Source organism: Lissotriton helveticus, chromosome 2_1 (genome assembly GCF_964261635.1).
Source record: "Lissotriton helveticus chromosome 2_1, aLisHel1.1, whole genome shotgun sequence".
Lineage (NCBI taxonomy): Eukaryota > Metazoa > Chordata > Amphibia > Caudata > Salamandridae > Lissotriton > Lissotriton helveticus.
In genome coordinates, this window is record NC_136059.1 from 772,859,383 (window position 1) to 772,882,083 (window position 22,701).

The following is a 22,701-nucleotide window of genomic DNA, read 5'->3' on the forward strand; positions in this document are numbered from 1 at the left end:
ATTTTTTTATTAGCTTGGGAGGTGGTAACTTCAAAATCGCTTATTTTTTGTTCAGCGTCACCTATTCTCGTGTTCATGGTATTCATATCTGCACGAATTGCTGTAAGTTCCATTTGCATGGAGTCTGTGTTTTGTTTTGTGGATTTTGCTAGATCATGGACCTCCGCTAGCTTTTTTAGTATCATGCCCATTGTGCTGTTTAGGTCCGGTTTGGCCTTTATTGGTGAGTCCAAGGTGGTTGGATCTGGTTTTACTTTCTTGTAGGAGGTTCTGCTCTCTTTGTCTGCCATTTTGGACAAGTGTTGAGATGGGTGGCCCCGACTCTCTTATTGGCGGTCACAGCTGTTTAGTAGTCCTCTTGTTACGGTAAGACAGGCTCAGTCGTTAATTCACCTGTAGCGTTTCTGAGGACAATAGGGCAGTTGGGTCTGTTGGCTCCGTTGGTCCCGCTGGTGACCTAAATATGGTACTACCCTCTTCTCATGTGTGAGAATAGCTTAGGCAAAAGGGTTTATCCAGTGCACTCTCTGAACTCCTTATATATGTATAGGCCACGTGTGACATGGATCAGCCCGGAAGCGCTGAAGAGAAATCTGCAGTGGCGCGAAGGTTCGGTGTCACAGTGTGCTCAAAGTGTGGAGGACCTGATGGTGGGCAGGTGTAAATGGCTAGCTTCGAAGCACTCGAGACTCACCGTGTGAAGAGACCTCTCTCTTGGATGCTGATTGCGTCTGATTGACTGTAGTACCTGTAGAGTCAGAAGTGCCAGTGGATCCAGTGGTGCCTGACACTGCGCTGCGTCGTCAGAAGGAGTTCAGCGTTTGTAGCACCTGCAGAGAGTGCAGATCGGTAGAGGATCGGTAGAAGTGCCTGCAGAGACTGTAGGGGGTTAGAGTCTGCAGCCTTAGAGAAGAAGAGCTGATCATGTGGTTTTGGTGTCAGCTATTTTGAGAGCAGGCTCACAAGGACCTTTCACAGACCTGGTAACATGGCGCATATACCCAGTTAGTAGTTCAGTGGCAGAGTGACCAAGAGCTGATGGCGCTGCCCCGCATGCCTTTGTTTTCTGCTGTTTGTGGATGCGCAGGAGTGTTGTCAGCCATACAGTCCCATGCGGCATAAAGGGATCAATGAATTGGACCGCAAGAGGCCATTTCAGGGTCAGGCAGGGCACGCCGTGACAATGTGGCTCCGAAGCAACAGCGCAAGTGAGTTGAGGGTGAGACTGGAACACCCACCTTAGTTACCTGCATAGCAGGTGTTTAGCAGGTGATGCAGGGTGGTGCGTGGTCGGCTGGTTAGTGGTGAACAGTTTGGTTAATGGTTCTTGGCTTGCACTTCAGTGCAGATCGAGTGAACTCGCGGCCAATTTGTAAGTGCCCGGTGGACTCCGTGATCTAATAGTCTCTTTTTGGGGCGCAATCAGGGTAGTTCCTTTGCCGTTCTATGCCATTCAGCCGTGCGAAGAATGGTGTTTGAGGCTGCGAGTTGGCCGTGCTTGTGGGAGTGCTTGTAGAGACTTGACGGGCCTTTGATTCACTCCCTGATTGCCGCCATTGCAAGGACATTACACAATAGGGTTGACCCAATGGTACTGGGACCTGGGTATTCAATGTTGCATATGGGGGGGGGGGGTTCCAGTCAGCGCGATTTTCAAAAACAAACAGAAATTATTGTAAAACCATGTACATATGACTAATAACACAACTTAAATGAGTGATGTTGTTTATTCACATCCTCATTTGTATACAATTCATGTATATACTTCATACAAATAAACGTTGCACCCAAAGTGAGGCGAGAAGGAAAAGGGAGGGGAGGGGGCGAAATGTTGAGTGATTCATGAAGGATAAGGTTGAGTAAAATAGTATTCAAAGTCAAATGTGGTCACACAGAAACATTTTTTGGTTGACATCACATGGGCATGTTATTATAGCCCCATACATCTCTAACAATTCTGAAAGCCTATCCCATATAATAAAACACAGTTGTAATGATCTGTTGATTGTGGGTAGGTTTTATTAAAGATGGAAAGTCGACGTTTCGACCCCTGGTCAATGTAGGCTGATTGTCACCTTACTTTGGGGTCTTCATCAGGACTAGTGCGTGATGTGGGGGTTAGGGCACCAAAAAACCACCTTGATTGAGTGGCAGCCTTCGCGGATAATGGTTGGGCCCGTAGGCTCCTTGAACTCAGAGAGCGTGTGTAATCCTCTTATGTGTTGCACAATTTCGGTAAACAAGTATTCTGAAACCTTCTCAGTGGTAATCAATGCATAGGGCACCGTGCTTCAATCGTGATGCAGCAGAGGGCCCGTCTCTCACGCGTCAGTCGTGAAGAGTGCCATTGCAAGGACAGGCGTCCCGGCGGGGGGAACTAAACTTTTTACTGTGCAGTTCGCGGGAACAGCGTACAGCGCTCAGCGCTCACCTTCAGGGCTACTCTGCAGCGCAGGTCATTGGGTGCTGAACAGGCACCATGGCCGTTGACACAGCCTCTTAGCGAGCTTCTAATTAGATCTGGACAGCGCCGCCATTTTGAACATTCCAGACTGGGACCGCTCACCGCATACCAAAATTGCTATTTCGGGCTGTTCTGGTTCTACAATCCAGGATAAGTTGATCAGCGGGTAGTCTCCATACTGTAGTGATGTGAAAGCTGGTCTCCACTCTGGTGGGCTCTCCGTTAATCTCCAGATTACAGCCTATTTTGCTCCTCCGTGTGCAGAGCGACGGGATTAGGCAGCCTTTACCGCTGCCGTCCAAGCCACGCCCCCACTCTCTGGTTATCATCTTAACGAACATAAAACCCAAATTGTAATAAATGAAAAAATTACTCTAGATGACCATCGAATAGTTCAAATATATAGGAGACCTACTGTCTGATACTGAAATATCCACGTTTGATGTCGTAAAGGAAAAGTTTGGGACCGGAAATAATAATTTTTTTAAATACCTGCAGATAAGGGACTTTCTATCCAAAAGCTACTTTCTCGTAATAGAAGTCCTTTGATGGATCTGATTTTGGGAGGTCGATCAACAATGTCTATACTATATAAGCTTATTAATAAAGGGATGAGGGATGATATGTCTAAACATTTCGATAGGTGGCAAGCGATGCTACAAGCAGGGCAGGAGGAGTACGAAGACTCTCTTCAGTTTAGGCAGACAGCCTGTATTTCAGCAAGCTTGCAAGTACAATGATTTAAGACATGTTGTCATCTTTATATCACTCCGGCTCGAATCTATAGATGGGGTGGGCCCTCAGGTATACATTGCTCTCGATGTGGGTTCCTTACGGCGGACAGTATCCATATCTTTGCCACCTGCCCCAAACTTGTCCAACTGGTGATCGAAATCAGACAACGTCTTGACTCCATATTGGGTTATTCTGTTATACTTACCCCCATACTATTTTATTACGGATTAGCAATCAGGAAATGGAAGAATCAGATCGGAAATTGGTCTATATAACAATGACAGTATTTCGGCTATGTCTAGCCAGTGTATGGCTTGATCAGAATCCTCCTTCTGTACATGTCTGGTTTGGTAAATTACTTTCTATTTATAAATGGGAGACCTCAGTGTTTAGAAGAAGGGGAATTAGGGCAAGGGCTAACGGGTTAAAGATTTGGGAACCCTTAACTAGATGGATCAATATCCAGGAGGATTAATAGATATTTTACCCCATGGTATGCTAGAATAACATAGGGCCAAAGTATATGTATTTTGATGTGCAAAAAGGTCTCTCTTTTTCTCTGTATTGTATTGTTTTGTAGGGATCCACCGGGGTGGGGAGTTGGGGGGGGTATACATTTTTAAACATGGACTTCAGTTATCTATGTATTGTATAAAGTGTAATATTTTGTTTGTTCTGAGGTCCTAATAAAAAAACTTAAAAAAAGATTTCCCTCAGGATGGAATGGAGAAGAATACCGCAATGCTACGCCCAGACTCGCCATGGCTTCTTTGTAAGCTCGAGAGCTAAACGCAGGACCCTGGTCAGAGTGTAGTGTGCCTATTGTGTATGTTCCGATAAAGACTTGCAAATCTTTTATAACAGTTTGAGCGTCTGCCGAGCGCTGAGGCCACATCCAAAGAAACCTAGAACACGATTCCACTGCGACCATGATATATTTATAGTTACCATCCCTTTGTAAGGGACCGCTGTGGTCCAGATAAACGCACACTAATAGTTTGTCTGAAATTAACTGCGGCGGCTGCGCCGGACGTTTCACAGTAGAGACTTTCATCTTTTGGCATATTTCACTGTCCAAAACATAGTTTCTGGTCTGTTTCCTGGCCACCAGTATCGCTGTTTTAATAACGATACTGTGGCGGAAACACCTGCATGAGCAGAAGCGAGCCCTTCATGTGCTGCTAGGATTGGTCCTAATCTATGTTCCATGTTTGGAAACACCCTATCCCCCACTCCAGGGATTCGAGCAAACGTAACATTGTTTGTATCAATTATATATGAGTATTTGAGTGGAAACGTTTTAGGTAATGCTGCACCGCTGCCTTTGCTTGAAGCATTGACAGCCAGTGTAATTTCACTGTCTATGTTCGTTTTTGAACGAGTGATTGCAGCTACGGAAGCTTTTTGGACAGCCCCCTTCGCGGCTTCGTCAGCCAATTAATTCCTTTCAACGTGAACGCCATCACGTTGATGACTCCGCAACTGAACTACTTGTTCCCAAAGCGTTTTGTGCTTTGAAACCATTTTGAAGCCAATTCTGTAAATATTCATTGTAAGATTTAACACAGTAAAAGGAATCACACACTATGAGTGTGGGGAATTCGCAATCCGTATTTTCAAGTGCCATTATGAATGCTTGTAGTTCAGCTCACGGAGCTGTACAAACTCCTAGAGATTGCGTTTTTGTGACCATAGGTATGAATTTGCCATCGCGCATGCGACCTTTAACGATCGTGCATGCAGCTCTATAAGCTTGCTTACCCCCGAAGCGGGTTGTGCAGATCTGTCAGTATGAATTATAAATTTGTACTGATCAAGAGGGAGAATTTCAGTAGGCAGAGGTCATTCGTGGTCGTACTGCAGGGATGCTTGTATTTTCAAATAAGGATCAAAAACATATTCATCATCAGTTGCAGCAAGAGAATTAACCCATTGTATCCATCTTGGATGTAAAGCTTTTGCATTCAGAATGCTCGCTTTTGTAACTGTCTCTAAAGCTGGTGCAGGGGTTACGACCATAATGCGTTTCCCCTGTGCTAGGGCTCTTTCTTTTGCTACAGCGGTTTGAACTTCTGTCAGAATTTTTTTTGTCGATGTAAATTTCATTTTTGCTTGTATGCAATTGGTACTTTTTCACCTCCATTAAAAGTTAAGTAGGTGAATCCGCATTGACCCGGAATGATTCGGATCACTAAGTTGCGTATGTTTACGCGTGTTTGTAAGTGATTTGCTGCTAACATATCAGCTTGAAGTGAACGCAGGATATCTGTGTGTTCCTGTGTCCAATGTGTGATTTTAAAATCAGGTTTGATTAATTCGTAGAGAGGTTTAACCCTTTCTGCGTAGTTTAGAATGTATGTTCTTCCAAAATTCAGGAAACCTACAATCGACTTTAAGTTTTTTAGCGTTTTTGGCGGTTGAAGCAGTGCACACTTTTCTAAAAAGTTGGCTGCCAGTCTTTTGCCATTTGATAGTTCATATCCTAGAAAAAGGACGTTGAGATGGGCAATTCTTGATTTCTTGAAATTGAATTTGTAACCCTTTGCGGCTAACCCCAGTATAATGGTGTTCACCCTGTTCAAATGCCTATCCAGGTCATCGTCTGTCATATACATAACATCGACATATGACAGTGCCTCGTCATCATAAGTTTGTAGTAACTCCATTACTCTAGCTGAGAATAACCCCGGGCTGTTCTTAAATCCTGTGGGAGTCGACAAAATTTTTATTTTTTATTTTTTATTAATTCTTTTTATTAAACTAAGTGTTAGCAAAAATCACAGTACAGAGGTAATATCATTTTACCAATAGCACATCGGGGGGTAAAAGAAGAATACATGAACACATGATTAGAGACGTTATGGGGAAGAGGGCACATCGAAATCAACAGTTCTGGGTGGCACACAAATCTCTCCTCTGTAACGATTCCAGGGACCCCATACCAATGACCATTTCCGAGGGCATCCCCTCACTAGATAAACAGTTTTTTCTCTAAACATACACCAGTCCAAGTTTTTTTCCCATACTTCCACCGTGGGAGGTTGTGTGGCTTTCCATAGCTGGGCAATGTTTCTCTTCGCAATCATGAATCCCAAAGTAGCCCAATGTGTCTGTGCTGAATTTAGGTCGGTTGGCTCCCATATTAACAGGAGGCACCTCCTTGCTTCCGGAATCAAAGAGATCCTCAACACCCTATGCATGATGTCATGAATTTTGCGCCATTATTCGGAGATATGTTTACATTCCCAAATGATGTGAAGAAAGGAGCCCGTCAGGCCACAGTGACGTCTACACTGACCATAGTCCGACAAGCCCATAAGCACCAGCCTGGGTCCCGTGATATAGACCCTATGCACTACCTTTAATTGAACCAGCCTCAGCCGAGCCGGAAGAGCAACCACTTTTGGGGAGGACACTGCCACCTGCCAGTCCTCATCGTCTAATTCTATACCATCTTGGACCCACTTAGCTCTCAGCACGTCAAGCGGGTCAGCTCTGTGATTGATTAATTTTTTTATAACTTAAGGATATCGTCTTTTCGGGGAGGTGACCGTCAAGGATTCTGTCTTCAAGCTACGAGGCCTCCGGGGGCTCCACATCCCTGGGGAGTGCAGCCTGGAGCGAATGCCGGACTTGTGCATAACGAAAATATTCAGAATTTGTCAATCTATATTCCGCCTGCATATCTGCAAACGATTTGATCCTTTCCTTTCCCCAGACATCTCCAATGGTGGAGATCCCAATTAGATCACATTTATCGAACCCTTTTGTCCTCCAAAGGTTGCCCAACTTCCCCGAATCGAAGAGTGGGGTGGCCAAGGTCAGTCTATCTCTCCAACCTAATGAACTGTTAGCATCAAACCAGATCTGAACAGCATGCTTGGTTGGCCCCGTCAGACCAGGTTTCGCTATTCTCGAGTACAGCGCTCTGCTATAGGCGTCGACAAAATTGACGCTGGGTCCCCATTATTGAGAAGGTTCTATGTTTCGACAAAAGTAACCATTTGAAATATCTAATGTGGTTTTATATTTTTTACGCACAATGTTATTCATTAATGCTGTACTGTGTGTGCACTGCAAATGTTTTACAACAAGAGTTTAGGTGTCTGTAATCCAAAACTAGACGATATGAATTGTCTGGTTTGGAAACAGGAAACTAAGGATTGTTCATAGATGAGGTGCATGTTTCAATCCACCCTTGGTATTCAAAGTTGATCTAAGCTCTCCCTGACCTGTTTTTCTAGCTTCTTGCTTAATTGGATACTGCCTTTGTGCAGTTGGTTAATTTTTTAACTGGATCTTGTGGTGAAGTGAGTCCAAATCACATCCTACATGGTTTTTATATAATGCTGGGGCCTGGGCAACTGCCCATTTCCTGGCAAAAGTATATTTTAAATGTACTGGAACATGGTTGGAGAAGGCAGGCATAATGATGTCTTAGCCATGTGGGCATTCCCTGACAAATTCTGGTGGCCAGTCCTGTTCTGCTAGAAGTATATCATAACCCTTTGAAAGTCGCTCCCAAAAGAGTACTTTCACTTTTCTTGGTGTGTCTCCCTCAATCCAGAGTGTTATTTCATATAACCTATGTGGAGAACTAATCCTGGTGTCTGCAGTCTCAACTTGAATGTCTTCATTCAGGTCCACTGTCTCCAGAAGTCCCTTCAGATTCTGGCGAGCTATTGTGACTACTGCTGCGCTGTCCAACATTGTCTGAGCCCATTCTCCGCTCTTGAGCTGTGTTCTCAGAATCCTCGGCATGTCTGATTTTTAGACCTCCTACTTTCTTCTTGGAGAATCGAAATTTGCCTAGCTTATGTAACGGTAAGTTTCAATTCTATTAAGGACACGGAGGCGAGGATTATGCTATTCTTCCTTCGCTTTATTAACATCATAAACTCCATAGCAGCTCAGGAAAAATATTAACAAAGAACAAATGCTTTCAAATAAAGCAGTTGAAGTAACATTTTTTCCATAGTCCAAAACCACAACTCCCAAGAGTCTCTTATGCACATCCAGTCCATAGTCCTTCCACCATGTCTACTACAGCTAGATAGCCAGTCTCCTCTCTCTGCTCTTCCTCTTTCTTCGCGCAGATCACGCATTCGCCTCACTGATCCTGTTTAGCTCCCTCGTTGCCTGCCAGAAAAAACGGACAGCTTAAGCGAGGAGTCACAGGAGTGAGACAGCATGACAGAGGAGCATCATATGTTAACAAATAGAACATAACCGCATAGAGGAAAACACTTTACTTACTGCCATACGGGCGGGTAGGAATCACTGCGCATTCTGGGTGGGATAATCCTCGCCTCCGTGTCCTTAATAGAATTGAAACTTACCGTTACATAAGCTAGGCAAATTTCGATTCTATGTCAGGACCGGAGGCTTCAGATTATGCTAGTTCAAAGCTTACTCACCACCAACTGGGCCAGATCCACCACCGGTTTAAAATAAAACCTTTTAAACGTGGAATCCGAGGACCAATCTGCAGCTCGCATTAAATCCTCCAAGCGAGCACCCACTGCAAACGCCTTAGAAGCCATGGCCCCTCTGGCAGAGTGTGCTCCAAAAAGTTTCGTATTGATGCCTGCTTCTTGCATGACCCAACGCACCCACCTTGCAATGGTGGGGGAGGAGACAGCTTTGTGTGGCTTCCGCAAGGCAATCAGCAATTGACGTTCGCCCGGAGGGCGGATGTCCAAGGTCATATCTTCGTAAGCTTTCAAGCATTGCACAACACACAACTTAGGAGTGTCCAGAAAAGCTGGATATGAAATAGAGCGCGACGCCGACTTTGTGCGACGCCCCAAAGTAAAAGTAACCCCCTCCGGGGAGAAGATTGGCGCCGATATATCCAACGCGCGCACATCCGATACACGCCTGCAAGAAACCAAGCACAACAGCATGGCTAACTTAGCTGAGAGCTCCTTTAGAGACAAGTAGGTGTTGGCTGGCCATGAAAGGAATAAATTCAAAACCAAATTGACGTCCCAAAGGACCGAATACCGGGGTTCCGGAGGCAACGAAAGACGAATACCTCGCAGAAGTCGGCAAACTAAAGGATGTTCTCCGACCGGAGACTGATCGATCGGGTTGTGACCCGCAGAAATCGCAGATCGAATCGCATTAATCGTCCTATAAGCAAGGCCATTAGAGGCCAGTTCAGCCAAGAAATTCAAAATGGGAACGAGGCCCGCGACCAAGGGATCCAAATCCCTTCGAAGACACCAACGCATCCACTTAAGCCAAGCGGATCTGTAGCGCTTCGTCGTACTATCGGCCCATGCTTTGGAGAGAAGGCCCTCAGCCGATCCCGAAAGGCCTGGGAGCGACCAACGTCTCCTGAGAGCCTCCACGCCATGAGACGGAGCGAGCTCCGCAAGATGAGAGGGTGCGGCTCCTGATCTGGATTCCGCAGGAGAAGAGGAAACAGGGGGAGTAGGATTGGAAAATCCCAAGAAAGTTCCAGAAGAACCGGAAACCACACTTGAGACCTCCAGAGCGGTGTAATCAGCACCAACTCCACTCCTTGGCGGCGTACCTGGGCCGCCGTCCGCACCACCATGGAGAACGGGGGAAACGCAAACGGTTTTTCCCGACTCCAATCCTGCAGAAAGGCGTCCGTGGCATCCGCCAGGGGATCCGGCCTCCAACTGAAAAATCTCGGAAGCTGGTGATCCAGGCGGGACGCAAACAAGTCCACCGAAAAAGGACCCCAAAGGTCCTGGAGCCATTGGAAGACTCCGGAATCCAGTTTCCACTGACTGGCATCCCTGAGGTACCTGGAGTGCCAGTCCGCTACCTGATTGGCCTGACCCGGCAGATACTCCGCCGTCACCGCAATGTGACGCTCCAGGCCGTACTCCCAGAAGTCCTTCGCCAAGTTCGCCAGAGTGCGAGAACGAGGACCCCCTAGGTGGTTCACATACCGAACCGCTGAAACATTGTCCATCCGGAGTAACACGCAGGCCTTGATCGAATCTTTGGTCCAGCAACGAACCGCAAAGGAGCCCGCCAGGAGCTCCAAACAGTTGATATGCAACCGTTGTTCGTCGGAAGACCAGGTGCCGCCGGTGGAGAAATCCCCGCACCGAGCGCCCCAACCCGATCTGCTGGCATCGGATTCTATGACGAGGTCCGGGATTGACCCGAAAATCGCCCGACCATTCCATGCTTCCATGTGAGAAAGCCACCATGACATCTCCTCCTTCACCTCCTCCGTGAGGGGTATCAACTGATCGTAGCTCATTCCTCTCCGGAGGTGTTGGGCTTTGAGGCGTTGGAGCGCCCTGTAGTGCAGGGGCCCCGGAAAGATCGCTTGGATGGAGGACGACAGGAGTCCCACCACCCTGGCAACGTGACGCAAAGACGTAGTGTCCTTCGTGATCGTCTGCCGCAACAAATGCCGGATTTTTGCAATCTTCCTGGATGGAAGGCTCAGAGCGGCCTCCACAGAATCCACCACGAATCCTAGAAAGGTAATTAGCTGAGCGGGCACCAGTACTGACTTGGAGTCGTTGACCACGAAGCCCAGCCGTTGAAGGAGGTGTACAGCTTGCCGCAACTGCCCGGCCAAAAGCACCGGACACTGCCCCATGAAGAGAATGTCGTCCAAGTAGACCAACATTCGTACTCCCTGGCCTCTCAGATACTCCACCACCGGGTGCAACACTTTCGTGAAGCACCAGGGGGCCAAGGAAAGGCCGAACGGGAGGGCCATGAACTCGTACACCCTGTCGTTCCACAAGAACTGAAGGAAACGACGATGCGGCGGGTGGATAGGAATCACCAAATAAGCATCTTTGAGGTCTAGCCTCACCATCCAATCCCGCGGGAGGAGCACGTCTCGGAGGAGGTGGATACCCTCTATTTTGAAGTGCCGGTAGACCAACCACCCGTTGAAATCCCTGAGATTGATCACCGGTCGCTTGCCCCCATCCGTCTTGTCCACTAGGAAGACATTGCTGACAAAACCATTGGGGTGGCGCGTTGATTGACGGATGGCGCCCTTGCGAAGCAACTCTGCGACCTCTCCGTCTATCAAACGCGCATCGGACTCTGAGAACACCATCGGCCGTGGAAAAACCTCCTGAATAGGGTGGTCGTAAAACTCTATGTGAAAACCACGGACGGTTTGCAAGACCCAAGCGTCGGCAGTGAGCAACTCCCATTCCTCGTAAAAGGACGCCAACCGCCCCCCTATAGGAACTTGATCCAAACAAAGTACACTCACCGGTGGTATTGTTGGGTCCGGAGTTTTTTCGATAACCTCTGCCGCCAAAACGCTGTACTCTGGTGGGGTAGAAATTATTGAAGTTCGCAGAGGTCTGGTACTGTCCTCTGCCGGAGCCTTGCCCTCTATTATTGGTCTGTTGGCCACGGCCAGTCGCGCGGCCCCTGCCGCGACCGGCCCCACCGGAGAAATGCTGGTGAAAGACTCGCTTAATGTTGGATTGTGCCCTGTCCAGCGAGGTAAAGGTGGACACAAATTTGCCCAACTCCTTAATGAAAGGCTCGCCAAAGAGGCCCCCTTGGGCCACCGCGCCCGCCTCAGAGGAAGCCAAGTCTCCCAATTTCGGGTCCAACTTAATTAGCAAAGAACGCCTGCGTTCGGTGGATAGGGCGCAGTTGGCATTCCCCAGGAACACGATCACACGTTGTGCCCAGTTTGACAGCACCTCCGGGGAAATGACCGTGCCATTCGCCTTCGCCTCCTCCGCCATGTCGAGGATTTTCGTGGCAGGCCCGACTGCATCCAACAACTTATCCTGACACGATCTCCAGGACCGGTCAATGCCCTTGCGGGGGTCTTTCATGAATTTGGCCAGGAAGGTGGCCATTTTGGCGTCCAACTCGGGGGTCATGGCCACCTTGCCGTCCAAAGTGGGCCTCGGGCATTTCCCCCGCAAGCAACCCCTAGCTTCTTTCTCTAGGGGCTTGCGCAGGCGACCCGCAACGAACCTCGCCACAGTCTCCCCCGGTGCCCAGGCCGCAGACCGAGGGTGGACAATCTCGTCCGGGTCCAGCATGCCCGATTCATCCCGAGGGAGCACTGCCGCTGGGCCCGAGGGGCGCCAAGAGCGCACCGACTCCCCGTCGTCATCCGTGTCAGGGGAATCGTACACCGGGGACGAGGGGGCCGTACCCATATCTTCCGCGGGCTCAGGGCCCGACAGAGGCGCAGGGGGGGAAGCAGTCGCCTTAGCCAAAAAGGCGTCCCGGAGACGCTCAAAGGCGCCCCTGTCAACCCCCTGCATCCCTGAAGGGGAACCCTCCCTACAGGGTTTCTTAGGAGGTGGCGGGCGTTCGCCCGACGTCCCTGGGGGGTCAGTAGGCGCCCCCAGATGCGCAGACGCTAACTTAGCACATTCCTCCACAATACGTGCTGAGAGGCGGTCCTCCATGGGCCCCACCACCTCAGTCACGCAGCGGTATATGGAGCTATCCACCGCTTGATAAAATTCATCATCTTGGAGGTAAGAGTAGGGCTCCTCCTCATACTGCTCCTCGTGGGACATACCAGAAATCGCCCAAACAACCTACAATACAGGCGGGACAAAAGGGGCACAAACCCCCAAAACAGTAGCAACTAGGCACCAAAAGCACCCAAAAAGGGTGTACCGTAGCTTTAAACAATGTGGGCAGACAGGTTGACTGCAATCAATATTAGGGCCAACAAACGTGGCAGATAGGGTGGCACCTACACCCCAGCGCGCGGACCCTCCACACCGGGACCGGGTCTAACTGCCCCTCAAGCGCGCCAAGCCACACTTTCTTCACACGGTGCACACAAGCGCCTGCAGGCGTTTCCGCGGTCTAAGCCGCAATACAGACCCCAGCGGGCGTCCACAAATCGGGGAAATACAGACCCGGTAACCGGGCGTCAGAGGGGCAGACGAGGGCAGGCTCCGGCGCAGACAGGCTCCCCAGCGCGGCTCCCGAGATCGTAGAGACGCGCTGAGGAGTCGGCGAGACGCGCGGGCGCCCTCTGGCGGGTTCTCTTGTCACCGCGCCAAACGGGGAAAAGAAAAGTCGCGTAGGAACGAATCAAGCGTTCCCGCGGCTGAGGGCCCTGAAAAGGAAACAGCGTTACACAACGCGACAAGCCCCCAACAATCTAGAGTAACGGCAACACATTTTTGCAATCACCGAGGAACAACACAAAAGCACTTATCTGGCTGCGGGAGCAGCGAAGAAAGAGGAAGAGCAGAGAGAGGAGACTGGCTATCTAGCTGTAGTAGACATGGTGGAAGGACTATGGACTGGATGTGCATAAGAGACTCTTGGGAGTTGTGGTTTTGGACTATGGAAAAAATGTTACTTCAACTGCTTTATTTGAAAGCATTTGTTCTTTGTTAATATTTTTCCTGAGCTGCTATGGAGTTTATGATGTTAATAAAGCGAAGGAAGAATAGCATAATCTGAAGCCTCCGGTCCTGACATAGAATTGAGGTTTTGGTTTGCTTTTCTGAACGTGTTGATCATCTTTGGACATCACACATTCTTCTTTTTGATCTGATCGTCCTCTTGTTTCGGATGTCTGTGATGCTATCTGAAAGGTACGAGAGGAACGTGTATCAGTATCTTGATACCTGTCAGGTTTTCTCAAATTATCCCTATTCCTGAGGTTGTACCTCCTTTCAGAGGGCTCCTTTTGAGGAGACCTACCTCGGGATTGAGGACGTTTCTCTTTTGAATGTTGTTTGTTATTTTCCCACTACTTTTTAGAAGTGGTAGGATTGTTTTTAGTAAAGGCCTTTTCAGGACTTTCAGACAGTTGTGGTTTAACTGGTTTCCCACCCAAACTGTCTCTACCTAATTCCTCATAGGATTTTTCAATTATTCTAGCTAGTTCTTGTGGTTGTTCTGTTAAATCAAATTCCCTATATTTCTGGTGGATTGCCACTGATGCCGATTCTCCTTTACTATTAGATAATATTATTGTTGAGACCTGGTTATCATTTTTCAGTAACTTTATACCCAAATTCAGAGCAGGCTCTGCCCCGTATTCATTTTGAATCTGTTTCAGGACGTCAGGTATTACCGCCATAGACAGAACACCATGTGTTTTAGTGTAGATAGCATCAAAGACTGTATCCCAAGTGGTGCAGTCTTCCAGATGTGGTGTTATCCCCGTTGGTAAACAGATTGTTAGAATTCTATGTTTCTCATAAGGGCTAGTATTAGGGAATACTGCTTAGATTTGAGTAATTTTTTTTAGCTATCCAGAACGAAAATTGTTCACGTTTTGTGGGTAATTTACTAATGTCTGTGGAGTAATTTTTTGTGTGTTCCCCTGGTGAGAGGTTTGTTTTGGAATAACTATTGGTAGTTGGACTGTGAAAGTCTGCATGACATATTGGACTAATTGTCTGTAGATTTTGATTAACTCTTTCAGTTGAGCAAGTAATTCTACGTCTGTCATGTCTTCAATTTCAGGATGAGGTGTGTAACCTGCTAAAACCTGCCATGTTGATCCTAGTCTACCTAGTGGACCGAGCCTGGTAATGTGATTTAAATGTTTTAGGGCGCCTTTAAACCAGAGAGCATGCTCCTGGTATGTGAGTGGAATTTCAATATCCTCGAAAGGAATATATTCCTCTGGTGGATCATCTTCTTTGTAGAAGTGAAACATTTTCGTTACTGGATGTGATTCAGGGAACACTATCCATGAGTAGAATGCCTCTGTCTGGTGAGATTCATGTGACTCAAATTACAAAAACTGCTCTACCACCTCTTGGTGTTAGGCCATGTCTTATAAGTTTTAGAGTGATGGCTCTCCTTAAATTTGGAGGAATGATTATAGTATTCTCATTGTTTTCATTAAAACCTGTATAATGAAAATTTACTGCGACTTCGTTGGGTACAGTTCCTCAGTTTTTTTGCCGTTATTAGACATTGTTTAATGAAAAATGCAGAGCAAGTTTCAAGGGAACAAAGATAAGGTACACAATACTTTGGAACACTGTATCCTTCAACGTTGAACAAACCAAACAGCTAATACATAGGATTTTTGTCCTACTCCGCTATGGCGGATATTATCTCTACCCACTCCAGATGTCTTGTGGAGTATTATGAGTAGAGGGTCTCTGAGAAAAGCACGACTGAGTTTCTTCAGTATCTAGCATTAAATTAGTGCCTTACCAAACCGTTGGACGCCATGGAGTGTAGTTCCTATATCCCTGATAGGCTCTGCGCATTGGAATAATGTACACTATAGTTTTGACATAGGACTAAGGTCAGTATGTCTCTATCAAGAATATTAAACTTAATTACTTGTGTGTGCCAGCTAACTCAGAGGTCACTAGAAACTTCTCCAATGAACAAGAAGGTATTAGTTTCTGACAACCTCATAAACATGACAACAAAGTCTCCGAATCGTGGAAACAATAGATAACAGTTTCGCTCAGTCAATCGTGCATGCTTTGTTTCTACAGAGTTACACAGAAATAGACGGGTGTTTCAATAAAAAGGGTTAATTGAACTGTATTATTTCTCGTCAAGAGATATGAAGTGCTACAATCGTAAGACAGAATACAAAGTATAATACGTACATACATAAATAATACAGGCTAAAATATAAATACTCAACTGGTGCTTCTAGCTATTCTAACCCAGTATACCTAACCTAAGTGTAATACGAGGTGAGAAGTAGGTGCTGTTCGGCTATAGTCTAGTTTAGCTATAGTTTAGATTGGTATTGCCAAGATTTTCCAAAAGTCCCTCTAGGTTCTAGTCCGCTCCATACCTTAGAATGAGAGCGGTTGGAATCTCTTTCCGGGTCTCGATCTGTAACACCCCGTAAGGGGCGTCAGAAACACTGGAGCTGGATTCTCTGTGAGGAGGATGACAGCGTCTGGTCAGTGCGTCAGGCGGGGACTCGATCTCCTTCCGAACTTGCCGTGGCGAACCGCGTCATGCAAGTATGCAGCTGTATTGTACCGGGCACCGTAGTTTGCCTGGTCAAGTGAAGGTATATTCATACCTTGAAGGTGTTTTAGGAATGCCAGTATTGACGTAAAAGTTGGACATAGGAACGTCATGAATGAACCCCTAAGGAATAGATGTTGATGCATAATAAATTCGTTCTTGGAGAAATCAGTAATAAGTCCTAAAGGCTTAAGAGTCTGGTTTTCCAAGAACTCGTTGTGACGTAGTTGGACGGATGTAGGTGACCATGCCTGTATTTGGTTCGCATGGATAATGCCTAAATAAGGGTTGGATTGCTATGCCTAAATAAGCACAATGGGAATTGTGCCTATATAAGGGCATAAGTCGGGAAACCTATATACAGTATCTAAATCGACACAACAAGAAGTGCAGAATGAGGCAAGTGAGGTGCAGAAAGAAGCAAGAGCAGTGCATAAAGAACCAACAGAGGTGCTGAAAGAGGCAATTGAGGTGTAGAAAGAAGCAAGAGAGGTGCAGAAAGAAGTAGGAGAAATGCAGAAAGAAGTAACAAAGGTGCAGAAAGATGCAACAAAGATGCAGAAAGTTGTAAGAGAGATACAGAAAATGGCAAGAGAGGTGTAGAAAGAAGGAAGAAGGGTGCAGAAAGAGGCAAAAGGGGTACAGAAAGATGCAAATGAGGTGCAGACATGCAGAAAGAGGGAAGAGATTTGCAGAAGGAAGCAAGAGCGGCTTGCACACCATTAGTACCAATTTAACACCCAAATTTAGCAATAAGTTACAGGTGATCATTCTAGGTTTGCAAAGGGCCTTCCACTATGCTGTACCACTTGTCACTGCATTTTTGGTAACATTTGAGCTAGAAACAAGGCTTTTTTTTCAAATCTGCAGATTAGGGAGCAGATGATGAATTATGTGGCTAATGCAGAAAATGTATAACTGTGCAAAAGTCAATGCAGCCAAACAGTTGCATAATTCCAGTGGCCCTGCTCATACCTCTGACTAGGTCCACAAACGCTCCTCATTGTTCCTTCTTTTTTGTTTCTCATTGAGTTTATAGTTTAGCTTCTATGGAAACGAGGAAGACTTAACCTGAGGTTATCACTCCACAACACAGACTACAATACCACATAATAACACTCCACATAATTCCTATACACTAAATACCACATACTTTCTATTCACATAATTTCACTGCACAACATACCACATAATTCCACTACACACAATGTACATCCACTCTACACCAAAAAACATTAGTAAAAACCTTTTACATTTACAACGCCAATAGCTTTGACTCTTGCATATGCGAAACCTAATACATTGGGAATGCTTCTTTTACTAGTAGAGGTTTTTGTAGAGTGGTGGACAAAGGGTGCTGAGCCTCCAACCAGCGCTCAGGAATTCCGCTGTGTAGGACTTACAGGAGGTACCAGGAGGGCTTCTTGGCCCCCAAAGTCCCTCAGGAGTAAAGTGGACTTCACCCCCCCTATCCCGTAGTCTGTAAGGAGGTACGTTTGCAGAGTGGTGCAGAAAGGGGTGGTCACCTCCGAAGACGTCTTAGCAATCCCACTGTGTGGGACATACTGGAGGTAACAAATGGGGTAGTTGGCCACCAAGGACATCCTTAGGGGCCAACTACCCCTCCTATTACCTCCAGTAAGTACCACACAGCAGGATTGGCAAATTCTCATAGCAGGCCACGGGCCCTTTGCCCACCACTCTGCAAACACACAACCTGGTGTGCTCTTGGATGGGAATTGAAGTCCCCTTTGCTTCTAGGGGTCCTTTAGGGGGCCAACTAGCCTTCCTCTAACCTCCAGTAAGCCCCACACAGTGGTATTGCTGAGAGGTGGACACAGGCCACGCCCCCTTTCTCCACCACTATGCAAACGCGCTCCCTGGCGCGTTTTAAGTTGGGGGATTAAGTCCCCTTGAATACTGAGAGTCCCTGAGGCCCAACTAGCCCACCAGGTACCTCCAGTAAGCGCCACACAGCTGGATTGCAGAGAGGTGGTCCAAGGCCACACCCCTTTTAACACCACTCTGCAAACGCGCCTCTTGGCGCACTTCTGCTCGTGGGATGAAGTCCACTTGTGTCCTGTGTTCCTCAGGATACAAGAGGACCTCGTCGCCCCACCAGCAGTTGTCCAAGTGGCGCGTTTGCAGAGTGGTGTAAGAAGCTGTGTGGCACTTACTGGAGGTACCTGGTGGGCTAGTTGACCCACAGGGACCCTCAGCATTCCAGGTGACTTAATTCCCCAACTTAGAACGCGCCCCCTGCAGGGAGGGGGCAGGGCCTCCAGCGAGTTGCCGGTTTCTATTTTCTTTTTCTTACACTTTTGACCCCGGGACCCCATCCTCTGGGGGCTGGCAGACTTTTACATTTTTTAATTATTATTTTGAAGAGGGGGTCGCATGGCCCCCCTTCTCAGGCCAATTATGGCCCGAGGAACCCATCCCCCGGGGCTGGCCTTTCCGTTTTTTTATTTTAAAAATATTTTTAATTACAGGGTAGGGGGGCTGCGTGGCCCCCCCTCCTGGGCCACTTCTGGCCCCGGGTACCCCATCCCCAATGGCCCCCATAGTCCCAGCCATCTCCCTGCCTCCTGCTGGAGCCGGCATTGCTTTTGCAAAAGGGGAACTGCTGACATGCAGCGCCCCTTCTGCAAAAGCAATCTGCAGGTTTCCTGCTCTCGCGTCCAAAAAACAAAGCAGAGTTTGCTATGGCAGGGCGGAAGCCGTGCTCCCGCCATGCCATAGCAAACAGCAATGTCCTGAGGTGGGAACCCCGGGACATTGCTGTTGTCGGACCTGGGGGGTGGCGGTCCCCAGGGACATCAAGGGCTCCTGGAGGGGGCCTCACAGCTCCCCTCCCATCACACCATAAAGCCCCGTGGAGGTGGTGGTCCCTGGGGGGGCCGTAACGGACCCCCTCATTTGAACATTTAGTGCCCCGGGGAGGTGGTGGTCCCTGGGGCAGTGTGGGGGAGCTCAAACCCCCCAAACTAAATATTACTTATAGCCCCGGGAAGGTGGCAGTTCCTGGGGCTAGGGGTGGCCCGCGAGGCCCCCGCCTTTATTTTAATTATTTCCCGGGGAGGTGGTGGTCCCTGGGGCTGTGGGGGGCCCCCCACGCCATAATTTAGTATTGCCCCCGGGTCCTGGCCCACCCGGGGGCTTTTTAACAAACTAATCGCGGGAGACCACGCTTCGTTTTTTTTACCAATTTCCGCTGGATTTGTGCACGCAGCGTAAATTCGGCCGAAGTTATTAAAAGAAACTGCTATTTTGGGCCTGGGGTCCTTATAGGACCCCCTGAGCAGGCCTAGGCGGTCAGTGTGTTTCTACCCTGCACCCTTTTCTTGTTTTTTAACCTTTTTTTTGTTTACTGTTTTCTTGTGACTCAGTTATCGAGTCACAAGATGGCTGCCAACACTTCCTGGTTTGGAGTGTTGGCAGCAAATCAGAATTGAGCTTGTGCTCGGGAGGGTTTGCGAACCCTCCTTGGTGCTCAGATATATACATTTTAAATTTTTTAAATTCTCAGGAACTGCTGAACTGATTTACACCATTTAACAAAAAGGTCGCTTTCTGAACCAAGAGCCAATATTTTGCCAAATTTGGTGTAATTCCGGTGTAGCCTGTTCCAAAATGTCCTAAGGAAATTAACATGGAGAAAATGCGTTTTGGGACCCCCCATTTTTCTTGGCCCTCGCTTGACGAATGACCCTGAAACTTTCAAGACAGGAGCTGACCGGAGCGCCCCATTAGTTTTGAAAATTTCGCGAAGATTCATCAAACGGCGCCACAGATAGTGGCAAAAGAAAAACGCTTTTAGAATAGAAACACGGTCCTTACTATAACTAACTACTGGCGACCGCCAGTTGGTAATATATATAAATATATATATCCTCCTGCAAATGAGGGAATCTCTTTGCCTCTGCATCCGCGACACAAAAAGGTGTCATTCAGACAGTGTGTCCCCTGAGTGCAGCCTTTTGGAGGGGACAAAGGGAGGTTGCATTCACCCCCCCTTCCAGACATCCCCCTGCAAGTGGGAGCAGTAACTGACTGCACCCGCCTACTGGGGGATCTCTGCCCCCCTCTCTTGCAGGCAGGTGCACCCGAAATAGTAAATCGTGGAGTGGCTGATTAAAGCAGCTGCTCCCTATTTCACTGAATGTGCTGCACCCAGGGTAGGTCCAAAGGCAGCGTATGCATTTTATCCTGTTCAAGGGTGTGCCGTGGCCAAACATGAACAGTGCGCCTGATTCCTGATGTAGGACCAGATTTCAAAAAGACGTATTCAAGTCGTTTTGTCAGGCATGCTCCACCCCTCTGAGTCTGTGAGCAATTGCTTTATGTTTTGTTCTCAAATACCTGTGTTAAAAATCAAGCCCTGCTTGATAAGGACTTGTTTCACATGTATTTTACGTCACTGACGTATATGGTAGCTACACCTGAATGAGGTTATGTTGAGATTTGAGGAATATGTAGTTCTACCGCAAGTCTTTCGATCATTGTTGTTCAATTCATGCAATGCCTGCTTATTCTTAGTTAGCTCTATTGAAACATAAAACCTTTTCAGTGCTTAAAAGTTCAGATTGGCAGCCTGACTCTACTAGTATGTCAAGAAGAGGTTTGTAAATAGTAGCTTATTTATTTGTCTTTACCGGCCTAGCTATCTGAATTCCCTATCCCTCTTGTGAGGACCAAGCCTCTGATCTTTGAAGACTGAGAAGAGAAGTTTTAAAACTGAGAATTGGCGTTAACCCCTGTTACACTAACCATGAAGTAAAAACAGTAATGATCAAAAGTGGGAAATGTAACTATTCTCTGGGAACAACGTGTGATTTAGTACACATTTTATTAGATTGCCAAATGGTCTTAGATAAACTGAAAGAAATTTTACGTCCAATTTTTATCAAGCAAAACTTTTACTGGAAATGAATAATTTAGATATAGCCTGTGCTTTTGGAAGGTTTATACAAAAGTAAAAGAATTTCTGAAATGTGACTAGCATCTCAAGGTCGCTTGCCTACAGGATATAGGTAGGATTCATGGCTGAAAAGGATTATTGTTCTTACCTTGGAAGTGCAGGATTATGCATTTAAGGCTGTGCCCTAATGTAAAGTTTTCAAATAAGATAAAAGTAATTTGAAATGGGCCCAATAATGTATTTTATTTTAAACTTATGATACTTTTAGGATGTTTTTAGGGATGGAAGCTAATAATGAATAATTTTAACGTGACTCTTATGATGTGGTTTTGTGGTGTCATTTGTTATTTTTATGAATTGTACTTTATAAAGATTTTTATGTTTAAGGACTATATTGTCCGAGTAAACTTTGTTTTGAACTGAACTGAACTCTAATCTTTGAACACTCACTTTCTGAGTGAAGCTGGCACTATTCGTAAACATGTTGCTTGCATTGTACGCTTGTTTTGGAAATTATTAGAAAGCCTCAACACTCAACCTTGTTAGTTAACCATCACTTTTTAAATCGAAAAGTTGATGTTAAAATCGGTAAGGAGAGGAAAACCTGCCTCTCTTACAATGGCAGTTTGTTCTGGCCGTACTGTTAAGTGTTTGTTTTGCGCTAGAAAGAAACAGCCAATATTTCTTGATTTACTACTGACAACAGACTGTCAATATGAGAAAAAGAAATCTCACTTGTTTTCGCTTTCTACTTCATTCATGTTTTCGACACATTTTATGACTAGCCAGTCATGTTTATACACACCTTTGTTAATTTGGCGCCATATTTTAAATTGATTCATAAAGTAAACAGTGTTTGCCGTTATTAATTAGATTTTATCAGATAGTTTAACAATTGGTCAAAGACGGTGTCAAAAACGTTGTTGCCCTACCATGCTTTTTGTGTTTTGTATGGAATCATTGAAAACTTAGTCCAGTAAATCTTTTTTTTTCATATGCAGGGCCAGTTATCTATGCTACAGGATAAAATAGATCATTTAGAACGATTGTTGGCGGAGAATAATGAGATCATTCACAACATAAGAGAATCTGTTATATATTTGAGTGAAAATGTAAAAGAAACTCAAAAGAAGCCGGATGCAATGAACCTAAGTGAAGACATCTCTGCAAGCTTCCTGCAACCTGCTCCAGTTGTGCTTCCGATTGAACCAGAGGATTGTCATTTTGCTCTAAAAACCAGTAGGCCAGATTCAGATGTCCAGGTAAGAGTTCAAACATTGTTTGTGTTTAATGTAAATGAAGGTTTGCGTCTCATGTGTGATAAAGGTTGTGTGCAAGGCCTGATCTAGCCTATCCTTTTGTATTTTTTGAAACCAAAAGACAATTACAGAATTTAACATTTAGGGTGTTTATGTAAAAATATGTGCCTGTTTTCATGTTTATTTCTAAGAAAAAAAATCCATAGCACTTTTGCTTGACTGAATCTTTTGCGTGTAATATGTTGCATTTTGAATTGTACTTAATGTGTACTACTTGTACAGGCACACAATTATGTGCTTGCGAGTAAATGGCCGTTGCTTTAAAGAGCTTCTCTGTAGCCACCTCACAAATTGTATGAATTTTTTGTGCCAATGAAACCTCCAGTGTTGGA

General features: G+C 46.4%; 1 protein-coding gene across 1 annotated transcript in view; it reads left to right on the forward strand.

Annotated features, from left to right (window-relative positions):
- Positions 1–22,701, forward strand: part of MAN2A1 (mannosidase alpha class 2A member 1) — a 1,212,885-nt gene that overhangs the window by 110,010 nt on the left and 1,080,174 nt on the right. The window contains exon 2 of the mRNA XM_078675492.1: positions 22,052–22,312. Coding sequence (XP_078531618.1) covers positions 22,052–22,312 — 261 coding nt within the window. The remainder of the gene's footprint in view (positions 1–22,051; positions 22,313–22,701) is intronic.